At 39.2% G+C, this 21,180-nt stretch overlaps 1 protein-coding gene across 2 annotated transcripts in view; it reads left to right on the forward strand.

Moving 5' to 3' along the window:
• The window catches only part of LOC107048539 (puratrophin-1), a 43,329-nt gene extending 22,392 nt beyond the window's left edge, over positions 1-20,937 (forward strand). For both annotated transcript variants that reach the window (XM_015271746.2, XM_015271747.1), the window contains 14 exons: positions 1,281-1,367; positions 1,795-1,915; positions 2,063-2,243; positions 2,708-2,800; positions 3,874-4,230; positions 5,726-5,851; positions 15,232-15,923; positions 16,025-16,100; positions 16,189-16,740; positions 18,418-18,561; positions 18,625-18,838; positions 18,901-19,017; positions 19,425-19,631; positions 19,717-20,937. In XM_015271746.2, the coding sequence (XP_015127232.1) occupies positions 1,281-1,367; positions 1,795-1,915; positions 2,063-2,243; positions 2,708-2,800; positions 3,874-4,230; positions 5,726-5,851; positions 15,232-15,923; positions 16,025-16,100; positions 16,189-16,740; positions 18,418-18,561; positions 18,625-18,838; positions 18,901-19,017; positions 19,425-19,631; positions 19,717-19,949 (3,200 nt within the window). In that variant the 3' untranslated portion in view covers positions 19,950-20,937. The remainder of the gene's footprint in view (positions 1-1,280; positions 1,368-1,794; positions 1,916-2,062; positions 2,244-2,707; positions 2,801-3,873; positions 4,231-5,725; positions 5,852-15,231; positions 15,924-16,024; positions 16,101-16,188; positions 16,741-18,417; positions 18,562-18,624; positions 18,839-18,900; positions 19,018-19,424; positions 19,632-19,716) is intronic.
• The last annotated feature ends 243 nt before the right edge of the window (positions 20,938-21,180 follow it).

Genomic DNA, 21,180 nt, shown 5'->3' on the forward strand with positions numbered 1-21,180 from the left:
AGACCCCCCCCCCCCCTCGCCCCTCTCACTCTCCTCCCACCAAACCTCACCGCAGCTTCGATCATCCTACCTATCTGTTTAGCCGCCAGAGATAGGTTTTACCACGCGAGGTATGCTAGACAGCTGGGTTTCCACTTGTCAGTTTCCAGTTTCCATTTGAGAGTTTAATCACTTCCGCTGTACACGAGTTATGGGCCTATTTGAGTCGAATAATTTCCATCGATCATTATTCAGATTAGATGAGTTACGATGAATAAAAATAACGAATGATATTATAGTGTGGTGTTGAAAATATTTGACATAAATTTCCGGACACTTGTTAACATTTTAATAAAAAGTAGAAAGTAAAAACTTGAGTTTAATTATCCCACGAATGGTCTGGTAAAAGTATTTTTATTTGAAAATTCTGTGTAATTTGGTACTGAATATTCAGGTTTTGATGGAAGATTTGAGTGAATTGGGAAATTCTTAGTTCATCGTGCTAATGACAAATTTTAAAATCTATTGAATTTGCAGGGAAATTTGAAGTATCATGATTTTTTCTCCCTAAATGTGGATTTAATTTTTGTAACAGTGCAGCTTGCATCGGATTTTTTGAAAGTCAAGTCCCAATTGCGTCTAAATGTTGTGAATTTGCGTCAATTAAGATCAACTCGTTTATGAAATTTAGCTTAAAATGAAAACTTGAATTTTCAGACTCATTTCGGGAATAGAATATTAAATTCAATCGAATTATCAGATTAAGGATTCTGGTAAATAACTCTCCAAATTGTAACAGTGTTGAATGATTTTCATTGTCATATGGACTTGGAAATTAGAATCCCATTAAATATTCACGAAATTAATTGATTTATGATAACAATATGTCGAAATTGGATTTAAATTTATTATCGTTCAAATTTCAAGATATTTACTTAAAATTTCAGGCTTCAGTGAAAATTCTGTAAAATTCTCGAATTTTAAGCAGCATAAAGACGAGAATTCCTTAATGTAGTGTGTGAATTTCTGCTCTGAAAATTCAAGAATAAGTTGACCGGAATTTTCTAGTTTTCTATTCATTTTCAGGGAAAAATGGAACTGAAATTTACAGTTCTCTTCGATTTTTCCACGAAATTCTGAATTTTCAATGACGAAATTCCTTGAAATTTCAGTGGTAATTAAATTCGATAAAAATTTCCAAAGAGTGTACTGAAAATTTCAGACAAAATTTTTAACAGTACATAAATAATTTTCAAACAGCGTGTTATTTTTGACTTGAGATAGTTAATATTGGTTTTCAGGGGCGAAGAGACTCGAGGAAGTGCCATCTCCAAGGTCAATCCACGATTTACCAGAACGTGTTCTTCATTGCGGCCTGCGATTACCAGGCAAGTGTGGGATGAATGCTTAATTATGGTCCCTCTCTTTGCAACTCTTTCATTGACAAAACCGAGTGAAATAAGTTAACCAAATCGACTGGAATGGTTTTCTGGCCGTCGGCCTTACCTACTTACCGCGATCGTGATCTCGCTCGTGTCTTCTCGTATACATATACACGAGGCCCCCCCAACCAACGGAGAAGAGTTACCCACCGTCAGCGTGTCAATAAAGTCGAATTCAGGATGTGACCCGGATCCCAGGATATCCGAACGCTCTTATATACTGCTTCGAGAGTTTATATAGTAGGCACGAATATGTGTCGTGCCTGATCGATAATACCCCTCTCACTAACTCGACGAATCAATTTATATAAAAAAAATAAATAAATTGTTTGAGTGAGTGAGTGAGAATTAAATTGAATTTTTCCATACTCAGGATATGCGGACGACGCGAGTGGCAGGCTCGTGCTGGAGTTTGAGAACGAGACAACGGGGAGGGAAAAAATTTGCCCGAGGGAAATTGCATCATACCTTTTGTACCTCGCGAGACTACACAGGTAAATTGGAAGTAAAACAGGGCTGAATGTTGGGTCATAAAACCAAAGGGACTGTGGATAAATTGTTCCTCTCATCTACTCACTCGTGTTTTTTCTAATTTCAACTATTTTTCTCTCGTTTTACGTAATGATTTTTATTTCCCACAGCTCTGATCGTACGAAGAACGGATGGACACTAGTTATTCGAGGGGGTAATGAGGAGGATCTGGAAACATTAGACAGAGCACTTGTACTTGTACAGGGTCGTGTACACGTGCGTCTCGCTCTGTTACTGCGAAATAATCAGGACCAGTCTGTCGACTCGCAATTTCCCCGGAGTCACGTCAAGGTAATTTCACCCTGGATTCTAAAACCCACAACTTTATTTGTACAATTGTTATATCGCTCTGTTTATCGATTCAATTAAATTGACGGTAATAATGAGTTATTATGCCGAATGAATGGTAAAGGAGGACTGAGGAAAAAAGTGTAGGTTGTATGGGGTAATTGGCCTCTTCCCCCATTGTCGATTAAAGTAAATTTCACTCTGGGGGTACTCGAAGCCATTCAATGGACTCCAACGAGCATAACCCGCATTTTCATTTGTTTCCCCCCTTGTGTCCACTCTTTCAATTACCCATTGATCTTTCTCCCTCTCTCCCTGTTTCTATTCTTGCGTTATGTATACCGTGTAAACGGCCACTTGAAAGAGAGGAACCAATGAGGATCACGTTGCAGATCTAATTCGAATCGACGAACCGTTCAATTTCATTGAATTTCATTTGTATCGGGTTGCATTGTATTCTATTCTAGATATCCAGCGTCGATGACGCCACGATTAATCGAAGATTCCCGCGGAGGAGGGACGATTCATTCGATCAGGACCAGTGGATTGCTTTCTACAAGGTAAACAACGCCATATCCAGGCGAAAAGAATTTCGTTTGTTCCACACTGGGAGAAAAAAAACTTCTCAAGCATATGCCACTTATAGTCAAGAAACTTATTCGCTAGCAATTACATTGTTGGATTTTTTTATTCAAGTATTAACTGCATTTGAATGTTCATGTTGGGAATTTGAATTTAATTTTACGTCAAATCGTTCATCAAACTTCCTAATAAATGGTAAAATAATTATTCATATTTCAATCCGTTTCAATTTTCAAACTCATTCTGAAAATTAAAGTTTACATGTAATTTTCAGTAGAATGAGAATTTCGGTAAATAACTGCCCGAATTTTAATCATATGGACCTGAAAATTAGAATTCCGGCAAATACTCAAGAAATTAATTGATTTGTCATTAAAGTAATTTTCCCAGCATTTGAATTTTAAATGTTATGAATTTCAATTTAATTTTAGGTGAAATCATTCATGGAATTTCTTACTCGTCTTGAGAATTCAATAAACTTGAGATTATCATGTAAAATAATTATTCATATTTTAATTAAACTCATTCTCAATTCAAGTCCATTGAACTTTGCATGCAATTGAATTTCCTGTAGAATGAGAATTTCGGTAAATAACTGCCTGAATTTTAATCATATGAACCTCCAATTGCGTTAAATATACAAGAAATAAACTGATTTTTCATTAACAATATAAATCCAAATTTTCTATACATTTGACGACCTAAAATTTTTCTAAAATTCTCAAATTTCTAAATTTCTCAAATTTTTTGATCCTTTCACCCCGAATACCATAACGGAAAAAAAATTGACTTGAAAAATTCGAAAGCTAATATCTTTCCCTTGGTTTCCCGCTGTGAAATTTGAAGTTCCATCCCAATTTTCTCCTGCAAATTTTCTCCGCGTAGAATATCAAACCGATTAAATTCTGTTTTAAATCAATCCAAAATATACGCAATTGTCCACACAGTATTACCCCGAGGCACGTAAATAACGTTTTGCTAAAAAAAAATCTCTCAGTGCACGACTCTCCATTAAAACAAACAAAGCATTAAGCCTGAATGTCTCTTTCAGGAATACGACTCTTTAATGTCAGACTGGCAAGCCTCGGGTCGTCGCCTAGTGCTCGAAATGTCGGAATTAAAAGACTGCACTAATGTAGGCACCTCCCTGACCCCCCTGAGTCGTCTTCTGACCGAGTCATCGTCAGTGAGGACCACCAGAGAGGCGAGTGAGGCACTGTCTCTGCTCGAGGAGCGTGCTGCTCCACTGTCACACCTGGAGTACACAGTGGGCGCAGTGAAACGTGCGAGACGACTAATGGACGAGGTTGGCAATGCAGCAACACGACTCGAGAGTTCATTTGAGACGCGTCGTGCTACCATAAGAAATTTGGCTGTTTTACGGACGATTGAGGAGCAGGCGAGGGAGGTAAGGGGGCTGACGTTTTGAGAATGGCCGAGAGACAGGTCATTTGCATGATGAAGAGAAAATTACTGGGTGCATAAAGGGCGGGGAAATTTGGGGGGAAGAGAAAGAGAAAGAGGGGAAATAGAGTCTGGGGCATCGTTTAAATCTACAGCAGGACAAATGCGTCGTTTGCTCTTTGTCCGGTTCAACTGCTGTCTAGGATAAGGCATATGCACAAAGTAGCCGTACCTAGCTGTACCCCGATACCATTGTTATGCCCTGAACGTTCATGCAAATAAGTGAGCGCACACTGGCTACTCCTGGATACAAACTCTTTTGCCATACATGACGCCTTATAGGCAACTGAGAGAGGCCTTTTCTCACTGGGGACCCTTTACTCCTCTCCCTCTACTCCACCATTCCCCCCCTCTGTTTGAGATATTCCAACATCGTGTGTGCAATGGCTCTTGTATACACGATGATAAAAGAATGAGAAACATTATCTCTCTCTTTAAACTCAAATATCCTGGGTATGAATGATACGGGGAAAGAGGAAGGGAGGCGAGGGAGACAATTTACAATGGGAGCTGAAAAACCTCGAGAAAATTAAATTTATTCAGTATGTTTGGACGGTTAATTGTGTACACACGAGTCTGGTGTTTGTAATTGATTCTATTTCTTTTTACGGTCTGATTAAATTGATTTGAATAAAATGTACAAGTGATAAGATTGTTGAGGGGGAGTTTATGGAGTCGGAGAGTGAGACAAAGAGAATTGGCTGAAAGGAATTCCTAAAGCATTATACATATAAATAAAGTCTGGGCACGAGGTTGGATTGCGAAAGTTAAATAGTTGTCCCTAAAGAAACGCCAAAGGGGTTGACTTTATTACCATTGCGCTTCTCTCTGTTCTCTCAGCTTGTGAAACAATGTATTGCGCAAATTCGTTTAGATCCGGTTGGTGTGGTCTTTTAGCTGAGTTCCTCATTTCGTTTAAAATCATTCGGTGTTGATAATGGAAGTGGAATTTGCTCCGTGATCTGAATTGTGGCCAAGTTTCATTAATTATATTTTGACGCGAGGGCGGTAGGTCCTTGGCTCGGCCCAGTGACCCGAATAACCTGGGAATATCTGGAGATGAGACGATACAACACCCTCGGGGCCCGCGCGGCCTCGAACGCCACCCAAAATGATGATGCACTCAATGAAGAAAGACCGCCATTTTTCTTACATATTTCTTCTTGATTTCTGCTTGATTTGCCGTTTTACTTTTTTCTTGTCTTAAATATTTTTTTTCGGGGTCGTGATCCAATTGGCCCAAAGCGAAAACGAGAAAACGAGAGCCCACGTGTGTGTATGTGTGTGTGTGGTGTTCGCTCATTTGGGCCGAAACGTACCGCCCGCCCCAAGAAAAATTGAATCCTGTCTCAAGACGTTGCCTTTTTTTCTCATCTTTTTCTCATTCGGGATCTCATGTTTCATTTCTTTTTGCTCAATTTTTTTTTTCAACGCTGCAGGTACTTTCTTGGCTCTGCAAGAAGGGAGAGGATGTACTTGCGAAACACGGCAGACACACCGCAACGACCCTCACAGCAGCACGTCTGCACGAGAGGGATTTTGAGAAGTTCTATTTTGCATCTATGGTGAGTGATTTAAAAATTTAAATTAAATTGCGATTAGAGGGCAGAGATCTGCTTTACCAATGGATGCACCATTGGCTCAGTTGGTAAGGTGATTTCAATGCCGATCCTAGACAATAGCTGCCACCTGGCGTTGGAATTCAATTTATTCGAGTCGCGTTTAAATTTCGAAAGGTTTTTATTTTATTATGCACACACCTTTGCATTATGTTGCATTATGCTGCATTATGTAAGTGAGACAATCAATAAAGAGGTTGAATTGGATTTTCAACACCTGGATTTCTCATTCGACTGCTCTGTGAAATTATCCTCGGGACTGAGAGTATCACGAGGTGCCCCATCCCCTTCATTACATATAAACGAAAATGACTGGTAATTATTTGACGAATTCAATCAAAGAGAAGTTTCACTCAATGCCCAAGTTTTTCAATGGTGTAATTTACTTGTGACGTGGGTACGTACTTGCACCAATTGCACTTGGATTATCGATCGAGGCCGCATAATGCTTTTCATGCTCCCCTTTTGCTACGTCAATTACTTTTAGTCATCCACTCAAACAAAAAAGTGAAAGAGAAAACGAAACAGGAGTTAAAAATAACATGAGTGAGGAAAAATTACAACTGCAATTGAGGGCAACAATTCCATCGTTTGTCGGGTGAATCAACTGTGGATCAATTGTTATTTGTTATGCAATAAAATAAAGGATAAAAAAAACAATCCCGATAAGGAGATTGGAGAGGCCCCCGATGTACTTGCGTGTCACGAAGACGTTTAAAAGCTGAGTTAAGACGACGCTTGACCGGATTACGTTTGTTCCGGTGACCCGATTGGGCTTTAGCATACGTTGGAAGGTGTACCGGGCGTGTCGAGGTGACAACTCTGTGCGTGGGTTCTCAATTTCCGATTTTACAATGAACGATTACTATCGATTTCTCACTGTTCCTATTTTCTATTTAATAAGAGCTCTTTCGCGGTAACAAAATTCGCGACCTTTCCCAACATTCGCCAGCGCTGACTGTGTCACTGGAAAACAGTAATAGTACTGGGCGTCCTCGAGATAACGTCCGCTATCACTGGCACTGACAAGAATTGGAACTCGTTTTTCCACTCAAAATTTTTTCCGGCATTTGCATGTCAACAGTACAATGGTCAATGGCACTCTTCCGGTGACTCTCACACATCTACGATAAACATTTCACGACAGTTGGGTTTTTTTCCTAGATTTATCTTTTTTTCTTGAGAAAAAAAATGTGGAATCGACCTCGTATACACAACGTTCTCGCACGCACGTTCTTGGTAGGTAACGTCTCCTGCGTACTGATGAATTGGAAAACCTAACTGTATCTCGGATAGGGTCGTGTCATTTCTTCTGTTCACGTTCGAGAAATTCGTTGTTCAACATTTGTTGAGGAGAGAAAAAAACAGCAGGGACATACTAATTAATAAATAATATATCTGGGGATATTTTAGCTCTATCTTTGGATAATATTTTTTTCTGGGTGTATATAATCTCTAGAGTGCACTGGTAGAAGGGTTTAGCTGCTGTTGACGAGACTTCTTAACTATTTAACACGGTTCGTTAATAGTTAACGAATAGCATTAATACGTGGAGTGAAATTCTTTAGAAAAATTCTAGTACGGATACTGGAAAAAACCCAATCCACTAGTTATGAAAAATTCTAGTGCTGTCAAACGGAGATTGGTTACCTTTAATTACAATTGACTGGCTAACCGGAATTTTTTTTAAAAATTTGACTTTGTCAATTGAAGGGTCTGAAACATTATAGTACCTTTTACGACAACATTTTTCCCAAAATTCGTAAAGAAAACTAATTATTTCGAAGAGATGAATTATTTTATGTCGTTGGGCCCGACAAAACCGCGATTCGGGCCCAACGACATAAAATACTGTATGCCACACGGCGATAAAAGCATTATCTGGCGAATCTGATTATAATCCATATTCGCCAGATAATACTTTTATCGCCTGGTGGCATAATATACTATTTTCACATGTTCAATGAAAGTGCCCATGTCGCGACGTTGCCGGAAATTCGCTAAACGCGCCCGGGCAGTGTAGAGTGAATCCGGCAACGCTGAAGCCTAAATACCACGGCGCAGAGTCACGTTTGGTGGCCAGACTAGGGTTAAGGTAGAATTTATAGGGATTTCTGATAAAATTTTCGGGGATTTCTGTGAAAATTTTATGTAAGAATGGTAGGAATTTATGTGCTAGTCAATAAAATTTCCAGTGCCGGCACTGAAATCTTTGCTTGTACTGTTACAAACTTCTGGAAATTTCATGGAAGATATTTTAGTAAATCTCACGAGAGTGAAATTGAATCGAATTTAGGGGAAAAATGGTTATGAAATTTCAAGTTGCAAGTAGAATTCACAGAAATTCATGAGTTTTCAGTGAGAGTGAGGTGGAAATTTCACCATTTGATTGAATTTTCAGAGGAACATGAATATTTAGAAACAAAATGACATGAATTTTCAATTTTTCCCCGATTTTTTTTTATTTTTCTGAATTTTCAAAGAATAATTGAATTGAAAAATCAAGTATTTTATTGACTTCCAGATCATTTGAATAGAAAACCAATGGAATATTTGATTGTTCAATGACAAGATTTCCTGAAATTTCAGTGGAACTTGAACGACATAAAAATTGCCTGAAATTTGGCACGGAAAATTGAGACAAAAATTTCTAACAATGTGGCCGTCGCTTTGCGCCATTTTTCCCGGACTAGCACTACAATTTTTCTAGAGAATTTCTCTCCGTGTAGTTAAAAAGCCTCGATAGCAGCAACTAAATCGTCCCACATTTTCTACCAGTGTGGAGTTATTTTATCTCCTAGGCAGAAACGAGTAAAATCCTCTCAAAACCGTGTAAAACATGTTTAGCAGGGTTTCTCATTTTCTTTTGTTCTTTTAAGTTCCCAATATGTCAAAATTTAAAGAATCCCACGCAGGGTCGTGTCAGTTCTCTTCACGTTTGAGAAAATCGTTGTTCAACATTTATTAAGGGGAAAAAGCAGCAGATACATACTAATTAATAAATAATATATCTGGGGATATTTCACTTCTGTCTTTGGATAATCTGTTTTTTCTGAATCTTAGGTGCTGTTGACGCGGCTTCTTAACTATTAATACGATTCATTAATAGATTCAACGAATAGCATAAATAATTAAAAAACCTGGTTAACAGTAATTAAATCGTTTCCCCTTTTCTATAAGTGTGGGGTTATTTTATCCCCTAGACAGAAGAGAGTAAAATCCTCTCAAAACGACGTGAAACATGCTCAGCAGGGTTTCATTTTCTTCTATTTTCTTTTTATGTGCCCAATGTTAAAATTTAAAGAATCCTACGCAGGGTCGTGTCATTTCTTCCGTTCACGTTTGAGAAATGCGTTGTTCAACATTGATTCAGGAGAGAAAAAACAGCAGCGACATACTAATTCATAAATAATATATCTGCTGAGAAAATATAAAAAAATGAGGTTTGATACAATGAATAAGAGTCAGTTTCCCACGTTCTTGCATTAGCCTGATACCAATGGGTTTATCCATGTATATGCATGAGTTTCGATACTTGAAGTGGTGTAGTGGGTACTCCGCTCTGCGGTCTTACTCGGGAAGAGGAGGGGAGTAATTAATGAAAGGGAGCGCCTTTGAAAGCGATCCGCTTTGCCACGCGTTCTCTCATTTTTCACGCCTGCTATGATCAACTAAATTGCCACGCGATGACACGTGAGCGCGAGAACGTCAAGACTGCGGATTTTTTTAATGAAGTATTTTTTCATGGATGAACCCATTTCAACCCAGTGATCCAGTAATATCTAAACATAATTTCATTAATTATGGCAAAAAAACATCGGAATCATCTCGATTAACCGTAATAACCCAGTTTTCCCATTTCCAGTCGTCATCCATCGATCTTGAGAACAAGCGATTTGAAAAAGTGAATGTTGAAAGATTAATCTTGTAGTCTCATGCATAAAACTCCAACGAAAACTGTCTTCTGACATTTCCCCTAAAGCCCCTCATTATCAAGATATCTCAGTGCTCAACAAGACGTGAAGTATTGATTTGTAACGCTAAACCAATCCTGTATTAATCACCAGAACCAGAAAATCTAGCGACTCCTTACATAAAACAGATTTTATCACTCACAAATATTTTCATTTTTTTCATCTCTCTCAAATTGAAAGTTTTACGCTGAAACGAGTTGAAACAAGAATAAAGTTTCTTGAACTCTGGAAAATGTCTTTCGAATGCATAAAATCCCATGCATAAAATTTTCTTCAAAGCGTTGTGGAAATATTTGGGCAAAACTTGTGCATACTTTCAAGATGTCAATGCACTCGCGGTGCCTGGCAATTCTATCTCTCAAAACCCGTGGGGGTAAAAGGACACAGTAGTTTAGATTGACTTTTTTTTTTATTTAGTAAACGCCAGACCGAGCGAGTGAGACTCGTTCAACTCGCGCACGATCGTGAGCAAACTTTTTTTAATACCAAGTCTCTCATACCCACAAGATGTGCCTGGCAGTGTGAGTGCACAGAGCCGAGGGCGTGTGTTATCCCCGTAGAAAAAACAAGCCAAACGACTCCACATAAACAGAGTGATTCCCCTCATAAACAGTTTAGAGAAATTGATCCTGGCTATTTGCATTCTCTCGTCATTAAAAAAAATGAAGAAAATGAGAAAAGAAAATTGTTCATAACCGGAGATATTTCTCAACCGCGGTTAACCACGTGTTAAGTGGACAATTACGTGCTTATGCGATTTTTATGTACAGTCTACTAACCCAGTAAATTTTGAATTAACGTAAACCGAGGGTACAATGTTGTCATGCAAAGGCAAAATAATGTAACGCAAAAGCAAAATCCAAGCTGTCATTATAATGTTGTAATTCACAGCGATTGCATTAATATTATTGTACCCAATGGAATGTCGACAGTCGCGTAGAAAAGGTGAAAGATAGCCATAGATAAACGAAGTGATAAAGGGAGACAGTGATAATAGACGAGTAGGACTTTGACGTTGTTGAAGGAGTGCAAAAGCCCGCAGTGGAGGTGCCTTCGAATCGAATGGAATGGCGGGATTGGCGCGGTGAGAAGGGGAGAGTGAAGCCAGGACCGACATTAGGAGACGGCTCGACCCAGCGTGGTAATCCCGGCGTACGGCAGTAGGCCAACGGCGGCCGTGACGCACCGTTCGATTCGTTTCGCGTTTAGCTTCTAAATAAAATCGTGCTCAACACGCTGCTGTCACCCGGCGCAACTATCAATCAATTTTACTCGAGCGTATTTGAAAAAATTTTAATTGAAGATTTGCAAAAAAAATAATATGTGAAAGTGCGTTTGTGTTCCTGACCATCCGCAAGATCCCAAAGACATCCGATCGGGGGGGAAGATATCTCATTTGACAGGAGAGTTCGTAAGGTCGCGCGGAAAGTTTCGCGCCCGCAGGGAAAAAACACTCGAGTTAAAGCACGCACGACCGGCCGGAGCACATACGATCGATCACTTTCCCAAAGGGAGTACAAAATTGCTTTCACTTTCCTGTGCAACCTCGAGAGACCATACATCAACACACGGGGCTCAATGGACAAGGCAAAAATCACGTATAACTATTGTTGATAATAATCCAGTGGCAGTGGTCATGTATCACTCAAGAACTTTCGAATGTTGATAACGAAAGAAGAGATAGACAAGAACGGCGGATGCCGTTTGCTCGCATTCCGACATCGGCCAGACATCCCAGAAGAGTCACAAGTGCACGACCAGATCAAGGATGTCATTGATGACATTCGCGTTAGGTATGTGGAGGTGTCGGAGGTGGAGCGGCCCTCACGACCCCGGCGGAAGAGCGACGGAAAAGGAAAACAATGCAGGTCTTCCTCTATGGGTTCAGCCCTGGATTTAAATTCAAAATTCATTAAATTCATGCCGGACGGACTGAAGAGGGTCTTGTCCACACCCTATTCCTTCGAACATTCCCTCCTGATAAAGACCGGCGAGGACTTGGAGTCGAATGCTATCCCAGATCGACTGGACAACAGTTTCAACGGTATAATTCCGATAAGATATCAGGTTGTTGAACCTGAGAAAAATTGTTCGGGGGATGGTATCGTGAGAAATATCTACAGGCAGACGGATAAAGGGGAGAGTGATTGGATGGTTGAGCGGGACAATGATCAGGCATGCGTATTTCTTGGCTTGAGATCGTTGGATGAGGTTGATGCACCTACTGTTGTCACGTTGACCCCGGAGTTACTGCCGCCGCCCCCACGACCACCACGAAGAACCGAAAAGTCAACTCGACGAGATCGTGAACGGGCCAAACTACTCAAGAGACGGAGAAACAATTTACGCTCGACATCGGTACCAGTGAGTTCAATTCCAAGGGAGAACACATGCTTATGCTCGATCAATTCTCTGATACATAACACGTAAAACCGTAAAACGCCACCTTTAAAGGCACTCGACCCCGATTCAATGAATTATATTTCTCTAAACAGTTTTCTTGGTCTAGTTGTGTGAGAGATTTTTAGTGCTTAAACCGTTTTTTTTATGGGCCAGACCGTTGGGAAGGCGCAAGGGCGCGGCTAGTGGCCGATACGAAGAAAACGGGCGCTTCTTTAATTCTGGTCATGACAATGCGCAAGTCGTTTTCGAAGAGCAATTGTGCGCGCCGAATAGTTAATGGGTTGCACCACTTTTGAGGTGTTCGATCGTTTGACACTTCCGGATTTATTTCTCTCGTATTTTCGTTTGGATTAGCCTGGGATTTTCCTCTCGAAAATATCTGTTATTTCGTCTCTCTCACGTCCACCTCGCTCTGCCCTCAACTGACATTTTGCATATATGACTTTTCATTACGTAAGAAAACTTGCGGTTACTGTTCCGGTTCTCGATTCTCTGCAACGCCCAACGGTAGATGCACTCAGTGTTTTTTAACAGTGGAAAAATTCCGCAATGCCAGCGCAAAAATATTGTTTACTATTTGTCTCTTCTGCTATTTCTAGTCTGAACCTCGTTCACAGGAATTTTCGTATTATTCCTGTTTTTCCTTTATCTCATTCTTAACAACATCTCTCTTTATTCTCCATTGTGTGTTTCCACGTATATAGGAGAGAATCGCACGTCACGATGTACTCACGGGATTTATAAAAGGCGTTTCGCGCGCGCATACATATTTTCAGACTACCCAGCACGCGTGACACGTTAGCTATTTCAAGGTAACGGCGTGGTTGGCGCCGCCGTCGGGTTCACGCCCCCGTGCGTTATTGCGAGCGCATACGTCGAGAGAATGTGCAAGGCATCTAGCTCCCAACATCTATGCAAACTCATTAAAAAAAAATAATAATGATCTCACAGTTGCACGGAGAATATTCTTTAGTGAATTTCACCAACTAATTGTTGAAATTCAACAACTATTTAACAACTGAAATTTAACTACTATTTGGTTAAAATTCATAAAAGGATTTGTCAATTTCATTCAACAACTATTTGGTAAATTTTCAATGAACGTTCGTCATTGAATTTCAACAACTAGTTGGTAAAATTTAACTACTATTTGGTTCAAATTCAGAATAAGATTTGTCAATTTCATTCGACAACTATTTGGTAAAATTTCAATAAACGTTCGTTATCGAATTTCAACAACTAGTTGGTGAAATTTAACTACTATTTGGTTAAAATTCAGAAAAGGATTTGTCAATTTCATTCGACAACTATTTGGTAAATTTTCAATGAATGTTCGTCATTGAATTTCAACAACTAGTTGGTGAAATTTAACTACTATTTGGTTAAAATTCAGAAAAGGATTTGTCAATTTCATTCGACAACTATTTGGTAAATTTTCAATGAATGTTCGTCATTGAATTTCAACAACTAGTTGGTGAAATTTAACTACTATTTGGTTAAAATTCCGAAAAAGATTTTTCAATTTCATTCGAAAACGATTTGGTAAATTTTCAATAAACGTTCGTCATTGAATTTCAACAACTAGTTGGTAAAAAAAATTACCAACCTGTTGTTGAATTTTAAGAACTAGTTGGTAAATTTCAACAATCAGTTGATGAATTTCAAAAATAGTTGCTTTTTCTAAATTTTCACTAAATAGTTGTTTCATTTCACCATGCATGGTGGAATGAAACAACTATTTAGGTAGTTAAAATTCAGAAAAAGATTTTTCAATTTCATTCGACAACCATTTGTTGAATTTTCAATAAACGTTCGTCGATTAATTTGATGGATCGAATTTAACAAGGAATTGTAGATTATTGCGAAAATATCTTCTAGGGGAGACAGTTATCGATTATCACGATATGAATAATTGCGGGTTTGTTTCCAAACGTATGTCTGCCCTCACCATCTAGTCTGGTAGTCAAAATTGATGAATGAAATTGAAAAAACTTTTCTGAATTTTAATTAATTAGTTGTTCAATTTCACCAACTAGTAGTTGAAATTCAACACCTAGTTGGTTTCTGGTTCTGTACCAGAAATTTGAAATGCAGAAATGACTAGGAACTGAACAGCTCAGTTGGGAGAGCACCCGATGCATAATTGGAAGGTCCCGGTTCCCCTCCTGCCTCATCCAAATCCCATCCAATCATTTCCTGTAACATCACAAAGATGTGAAACGCTATATAAATTCCCTTCTTTAATCTATCAATGTAACTTGTTTTGTGAAATTCACCAAATAATTCCCTCCGTGCTGAAATGAGAGGGAAAACAAGCTCGACAGATGCACAGAGCGCGAGAGCGAGGAGCGAGTGCAAGTGAATGGTGCAAATGCGACGACAATTTGGTCCCCATGTGTCTTCCATTTGCGAAACTCACAATTCCCCCCGATTACCGTGTCACGCTCAACCAAACTTCATGCTCGCTTCACCTCTTTCATCCATCTTCCGCCTTGAAAATACTTGGAAATAAAATTAATAACAAAATTGAAGTAATAATGGTGAAAATTGATTTGGAACCCCTTTCTTGAGCAGTGAGTCAAGCGTTAACACATGGCATACCCAAGCATTATCCCCGCGGACTTTCTTGAACAACTCGCATTCCGTTCTGGTCAGCAACCTGGGCTCACCTCCCTTTAGGTTGTAAGCGCGCTCGGTCCCCCTCCCCCTTCATTGCTCCTCTGGCCCCTAGTATATGCCACACGCGAATATAAACGCATTCCCTCGAACTCGCTGGAACTCGGGATGAAAGTAAGAGCGCCAGGGAATTGAAAGTAATCCATATTGAATATTGCGCTTGATACTTGAAGTACCACTGAAGCATGTAATTAACAATTGTCATCCTCCCTTGTGGCCACTTTATTTCACGCTCCTCAGGCACTTGAATTTCCATTGTCATTGGTGTTACAGAGACATCTGGATAAGGGTAGTGATCTGGCTGAGGCAGCTGGCACGAGTGGTCTTGATGAGCTGGCCAGATCGTTGCGCGAACATCTGAGGGACTTTGGCTCGAGGCTCGATGAGCGTCGTGAAAATTTGGAGGACACTTCGCGATGCTGCCTCCTGCAGGATCGTGCCCAGGAGTGGGCGCACGAGGCGAGAAACTCGGTGGAACGCGCCAATCAAAAGTTTTACGCACAACCACCACCACCACTGCCGGCCGAGCACTTTACCGAGATGATGAGCCTAGCGGAAAAGCTGGGTAATGAGACGCTCATCGAGCAGTGTCGAAATGTCATAAGTAAATGCCAGGAAATTGCGGAATTAATGAGGTCACACTCGACGCCAGAAAGTCCCAGTGGTCGTAGAAGGTCTTTCGCCACTTCGGAATCAGCTGCCGAGTCCAACTCGTGGGATGATAGTGACAGTAATGCGGGGTCTTGTCCCATTGAGAGTCCTGCAGGTGCCAGTGGTGGCTCACGTCCGACGTTGGATAATATTGCTGAGCTCGGTGAGAGTGGGCATGATCAACAACTCCTGGAAACACCTCCTCGCAGCCCCTCCAGGAGTCCAGCTGGTAATAGACGCCTGGGAAAGCCACCTGTGAATTCACACCTCCAGAGATCACCTAGCATTGCGCCTGCGGGCATGAAAGCCAAGAAGTAATACTATTTTCCTCTCAGCACTCTCAATTATTTGCAGTCTAGGCGGAAAAAAAAAAAAAATACTGACGCTTCGCAATTTTTTATCTTTTATTTTGCAGAACAATTTTACTGATAATGAGGGAAATGATACAGACTGAGAGAGATTACGTTAAGTCCCTGGAGTACATCATAGAGGTGGGAAATATTTTTATCAAAATTGCGGGATAACAGTATTGTTGTATTGGTGTAACGTGGGAAATAATAAATTTTTATTCTTTCCCAGAACTATATTCCAGAACTGGTTAGGGAGGATATACCGCAGGCGATGAGAGGCCAGAGGAATGTTATATTCGGCAATGTTGAGAAAATATATGAATTTCACAGTCAACATTTTCTCCGTGAACTTGAGCAGTGTGAGCACAGTCCCATGATGGTTGGACAGTGCTTCCTACGTCATGAGAATAAATTTTATCTCTATGCACTTTATAATAAGAATAAACCAAATTCAGATTCACTTATGGCCGAATATGGCACGAGTTTTTTCAAGACAAAACAACTTGAACTCGGCGACAAGATGGATCTTGCTAGTTATTTGTTGAAACCAGTGCAGCGTATGGGAAAGTATGCTCTGCTTCTTCAGCAATTAGTCAAAGCAGGCACTGACCTATCGGAACAAATGGCGGGGAAGGGTGACAAAGGATCGACAGAGGAGAATAATGGTGTCAGACCGATTGTTGAAGGTGAAGCGGAGCTCAGAGCGGCCGAACAGATGGTGCGTTTTCAACTGAGGCATGGAAATGATTTGCTCGCTATGGATTCACTCCGTGATTGTGACGTGAGTACAAGTACACTGAGAAATTTTTTTTACAATACATTATTCACGGGTTCTGGCGCAAGGGGGGAATTCATTAACGACGAAAACGTAACTCGAGAGAACGAAGAGATGCTCTCGAAGAGAAAGCCCTTTGATTTGAGGCTCGAAAACTATTGGATTCCAGATCGCGATATAGTAGAAAGCATTCCGTGCATCTGGGTACTGAAATTATGGAATATTATGCTAAGAAAGTTCACATTTGCATGGTGATTGATCAGGCTGAAAATTAAATGAATCTTAAATTTCTTGTTATTGTACTTCAGTTATATTTCATGGCAATCGGACCCAAAAGTTAGTCCCTGAGAATTTCCGGGAGAAATTCTGAATTATTTAATTGATTGCATTCTCATGAGTTATTGAGTTCATGGATCTTCGTGTGATGTTGATGTGGGCAACAATAACTGCTTGAATCAATTAAAAAATGCAATTCACAAAAAAACGAGTTCTCAAATCAATTCAAGTGGTTTTTGCATTAAAATATTTTTAAAATGAGGGTAAAAAACTATTGAATGAATTAATTCAATTTAACCTAGTATGAGAAATCGCTTTCTTGTCACCAAGAAATCGTCGCCGTCATTAAAACAAGCATAAAATTTTTTGACGAAAGTTTTTTTCTTAGTGCAAGATATTTTGATCTTGAAAATTTTCAAGCCACGAGGTTCTTGATATAAGTAAAGATGTACTTCTAAAAAACTTTGTTTTTCTCAGTGTACATGAAACTTTGTAGTGTGTATTGGAGATTCTCTAAAATCCTTTGCAATGCTGGAAGGTTTCTGAAGGTTTCACGAAATCTCTTGCCATTAAAAAAAATATGGAATCTTTAAAATCCGGCCAATAAGTTTTTTTATAGTTTAGCTTTTTAGCCCCTCGATCACTACCAAGAGAGTTTCTTGATATAAATAAAGACGTAATTCTCAAAAAAACTTTGGTTTTCTCAGTGTACATGAAGCTTTCCAGAGTGCATGGGAGATTCTCTGAAATCCTTTGCAATACTGAAGGGTTTTTCAAGATTTCACGAAATCTCGTGCCATTAAAAAAAAATATTATGGAATTTTTAAAATCCGGCGAACAAGTTTTTTGGAAGTTCATTTTTTTACCCCCTCAATTACTACCACACGAGTGTCTTGATATAAGTAAAGAAGTACTTCTCAAAAAACTTAGTTTTTCTCAGTGGACATGAAATTTTCCAGAGTGTATTGGAGGTTCTCTAGAATCCTTTGAAATGCTGAAGGGTTTCTGAAGATTTCACGAAATCTCTTGCCATTAAAAAAAAATATGGAATTTTTCAAATCCGGCGAACAAGTTTTTTCGAAATTTTTTACCCTCTCGATCACTACCACACGAGTGTCTTGATATAAGTAAAGAAGTACTTCTCAAAAAACTTACTTTTTCTCAGTGGACATGAAATTTTCCAGAGTGTATTGGAGATTCTCTAGAACCCTTTGAAATGCTGAAGGGTTTCTGAAGATTTTACGAAATCTCTTGCCATTAAAAAAAATATTATGGAATCTTTGAAATCCGGCGAACAAGTTTTTTCGAAGTTTAGTTTTTTACCCCCTCGATCACTACCAAAAGAGTTAACGAGTGAGATAGTTTTTATTTCATCTCGTTAATGCAATTTTTTTTTTGATACCTCAGGTGAATGTGAAGGAGCAGGGTCGACTTCTGCGCCAAAACGAGTTCCTGGTATGGCAGGGGAAAGGTAAAAAATGCCTGAGGCAAGTGTTCCTCTTTGAGGATTTGATACTATTCAGCAAGGCGCGACGATTTCCCGATAGGAAGGTGAGTTTTATCAACTTTTCTAATCAGTTTTCCCTTTCTAATATATTCTCTCACCCTTTTTAGAATCTTGATATTTACATCTACAAGCATAGCATCAAGACCACTGACATAGGTTTGACAGCTGTTATGGCGGATTCACCCACAAAATTCGAAATCTGGTTCAGAAAACGAAAACCCGGGGATACGTACACACTTCAGTGTGCTAGTGAGGATATTAAGAAGGCATGGACCGAAGAATTGAGCAATTTGCTGTGGAAGCAGGCGCTTCGTAACAGAGGTAAAAACTAATCGAATTTGTAATTCTTCCTTTTTATCGCTAATTGGTGTTTTCATTTGTAGAAGTGCGCCTTGCGGAGATGTCGAGCATGGGAATTGGGAATAAACCGTGTCTGGATATTAGACCCAGCGCTGACCAAATCAATGACCGATCCATTAGTGTTGCGCAACTATCAAAAAGTAATGATCAAGTGTTGTCATTCCAATTCAGTAGCGAAGTGTTGTATAACGAGATGAGTCATGAGGATTTTTTTAAATGTGTCCTATATCCCTTCTCTTTCGAAACTAATTGCTTCCCCCGCCCCCCTCAGAGGATGTTCCATCTACGCCTGGGATATTTCATCCACTAACAAATTATTTAGTTTTATAAAAAGTTCTATGGATTGCACAAGGACGAATGATTTTGCTCGGATTTTTCTTTAGAAACTTTAGAAGAAACATGTAAAAAAATGATAGCACAATGTCTATAAAGTGATCGAAAACCAAAATTGACTCTTCTCATTCTGCAACTTTGATAGACAATATTAGATTTTCTACTGAGAAAATACTCATTCAATAACATTTTTTCTCATTTTTTGCTTCTAAAGCTCCGAGATTTAGAAACTCAATAGCAGTGTCGATATCAGACGACTCTAGCCGCTGTAGTAGACGTCCTCATAGTGTAATATCAGTGAGCTCTTCGTCGAGTAGTGGAGGAAGCAGTGCTGGGCCTCCGACAGCTTTGCATCTAGGCTTGGATGCTAGTCCAAGGCTTCATCACCGCAGTACCACCTTGAATAGCCAGTGTAGTGTGGGTGAGTAATAATTAATCTGCATTAAAATTCTGACATGCCCAAATATGAAGCCCTAAACGACTAATTTCTCGTATTTTTAATACAGAAAGTGGAATCATCGCTGACATTTCAATAACTTCGGACGACGGGGTGGACAGTGGTGACAGAAACCACTGGAAATCAACACTGGAAAGCCCAACATCCTCCAATCCACCCACCACCTCAACACCACTTGAATCACCAACGAGTTCTCATGCACCTGTTGTTCCATCCACCTCTTCATCTTCCACAGACGTTAATCTAACTCCTTACGATCAAGAAATGTCCATAAATTTGTAAACTCTAATCTAATCAACAAAAAATCAACGGAAAAAAAAATCGAAAATATTTCTGTAAAAGTTGTAGGAAAACTTATTAAGTAGTTCTGACACTGGCCTGTAAGCGCAAAAGCCAAATACTTCTATTATCCGTTTTATTTTTTATTCGAAGTTTATATGATTTAATTGTTTTTCTTGTAATTTAGGCACTCGTGTAAATGTTTTGGAATGGCTTGACATTTTTTATTGAATTAAAATGATGTACTATCATTAAGCCAATCTCAAGACTAAAACACGTAATGACTTACTTGAGTTGTTTTAATTGGATAAAATACTTATGTTATAAAAATTGTCCAAGTAAGTCAGGCAGAATTGTGGCCTTCAATTGTCACGGCCATCTGCCAGGGTATTGCCAGTGATACCTCATGGACAGTGGCCTGGAGATTTCATTACTTTTCTTGTACATTTTCGTTTTTTTTCTCTCGTTCATTGCGAAAAATGCTTCTGGCACTTGTGTTAGATGATTCTAATCGAGCACAAAGGAAAATCATTTGGTACAATCGGCCGTTCTCCCTCATCCTAAAGCTACTCATGTTTCGGATATAAATAATTATTCTCCTTTGAATAACACTTTCGTTGAGTCAACTTTCGGTTCTCAAGATGATTTATAGGAGCTGGGGATTTCTGCCATAACAATTGTACCTTCCTTTTTTTACATATTTGTAACCACTCAAGTCATACCCCTTCCCCCCATTTCCCTCAATCTTCAGATATTTATTAATATATATTTTTTTGTAAGAACTTCGTTATCATTATATCAAGAAACGTACGATTGGAAATAGAAGGTAATGAGTGCTGGGTGAAGTCGGTCAATTTGTTATCAGCACTTGTGGCCTTTTATTCTTCAATCAAGAAAAAATTGAAAAACAATGGTACTTAACATTTTAATAACAATCAATTAAAACTGTATATATATTATAATTAAAATGACGATTTATTTCAGTATTGTACTTGCATCTAACACCGATGTATTTTATTATATCAAATATACTGTATTGGGTGCCTTTTTGTAGCGAAAAAAACTGCAGATTTTTTATTTCGATCGCAAACAAGATTCTCAAATTCAATAATTTTGATGAGTGACATTGCCGACTGCTACAAAGTCTAGTCTACTCCAAATCTACGTCTTCACCATCAGCTGGGCCCGCAGGAAGAGCACTCTCTTCCACAAATCCGGGGAGTTTTGAATGAAA

This window comes from Diachasma alloeum, unplaced genomic scaffold, assembly GCF_001412515.2.
Source record: "Diachasma alloeum isolate Michigan unplaced genomic scaffold, Dall2.0 Dall_scaffold_00194, whole genome shotgun sequence".
NCBI lineage: Eukaryota > Metazoa > Arthropoda > Insecta > Hymenoptera > Braconidae > Diachasma > Diachasma alloeum.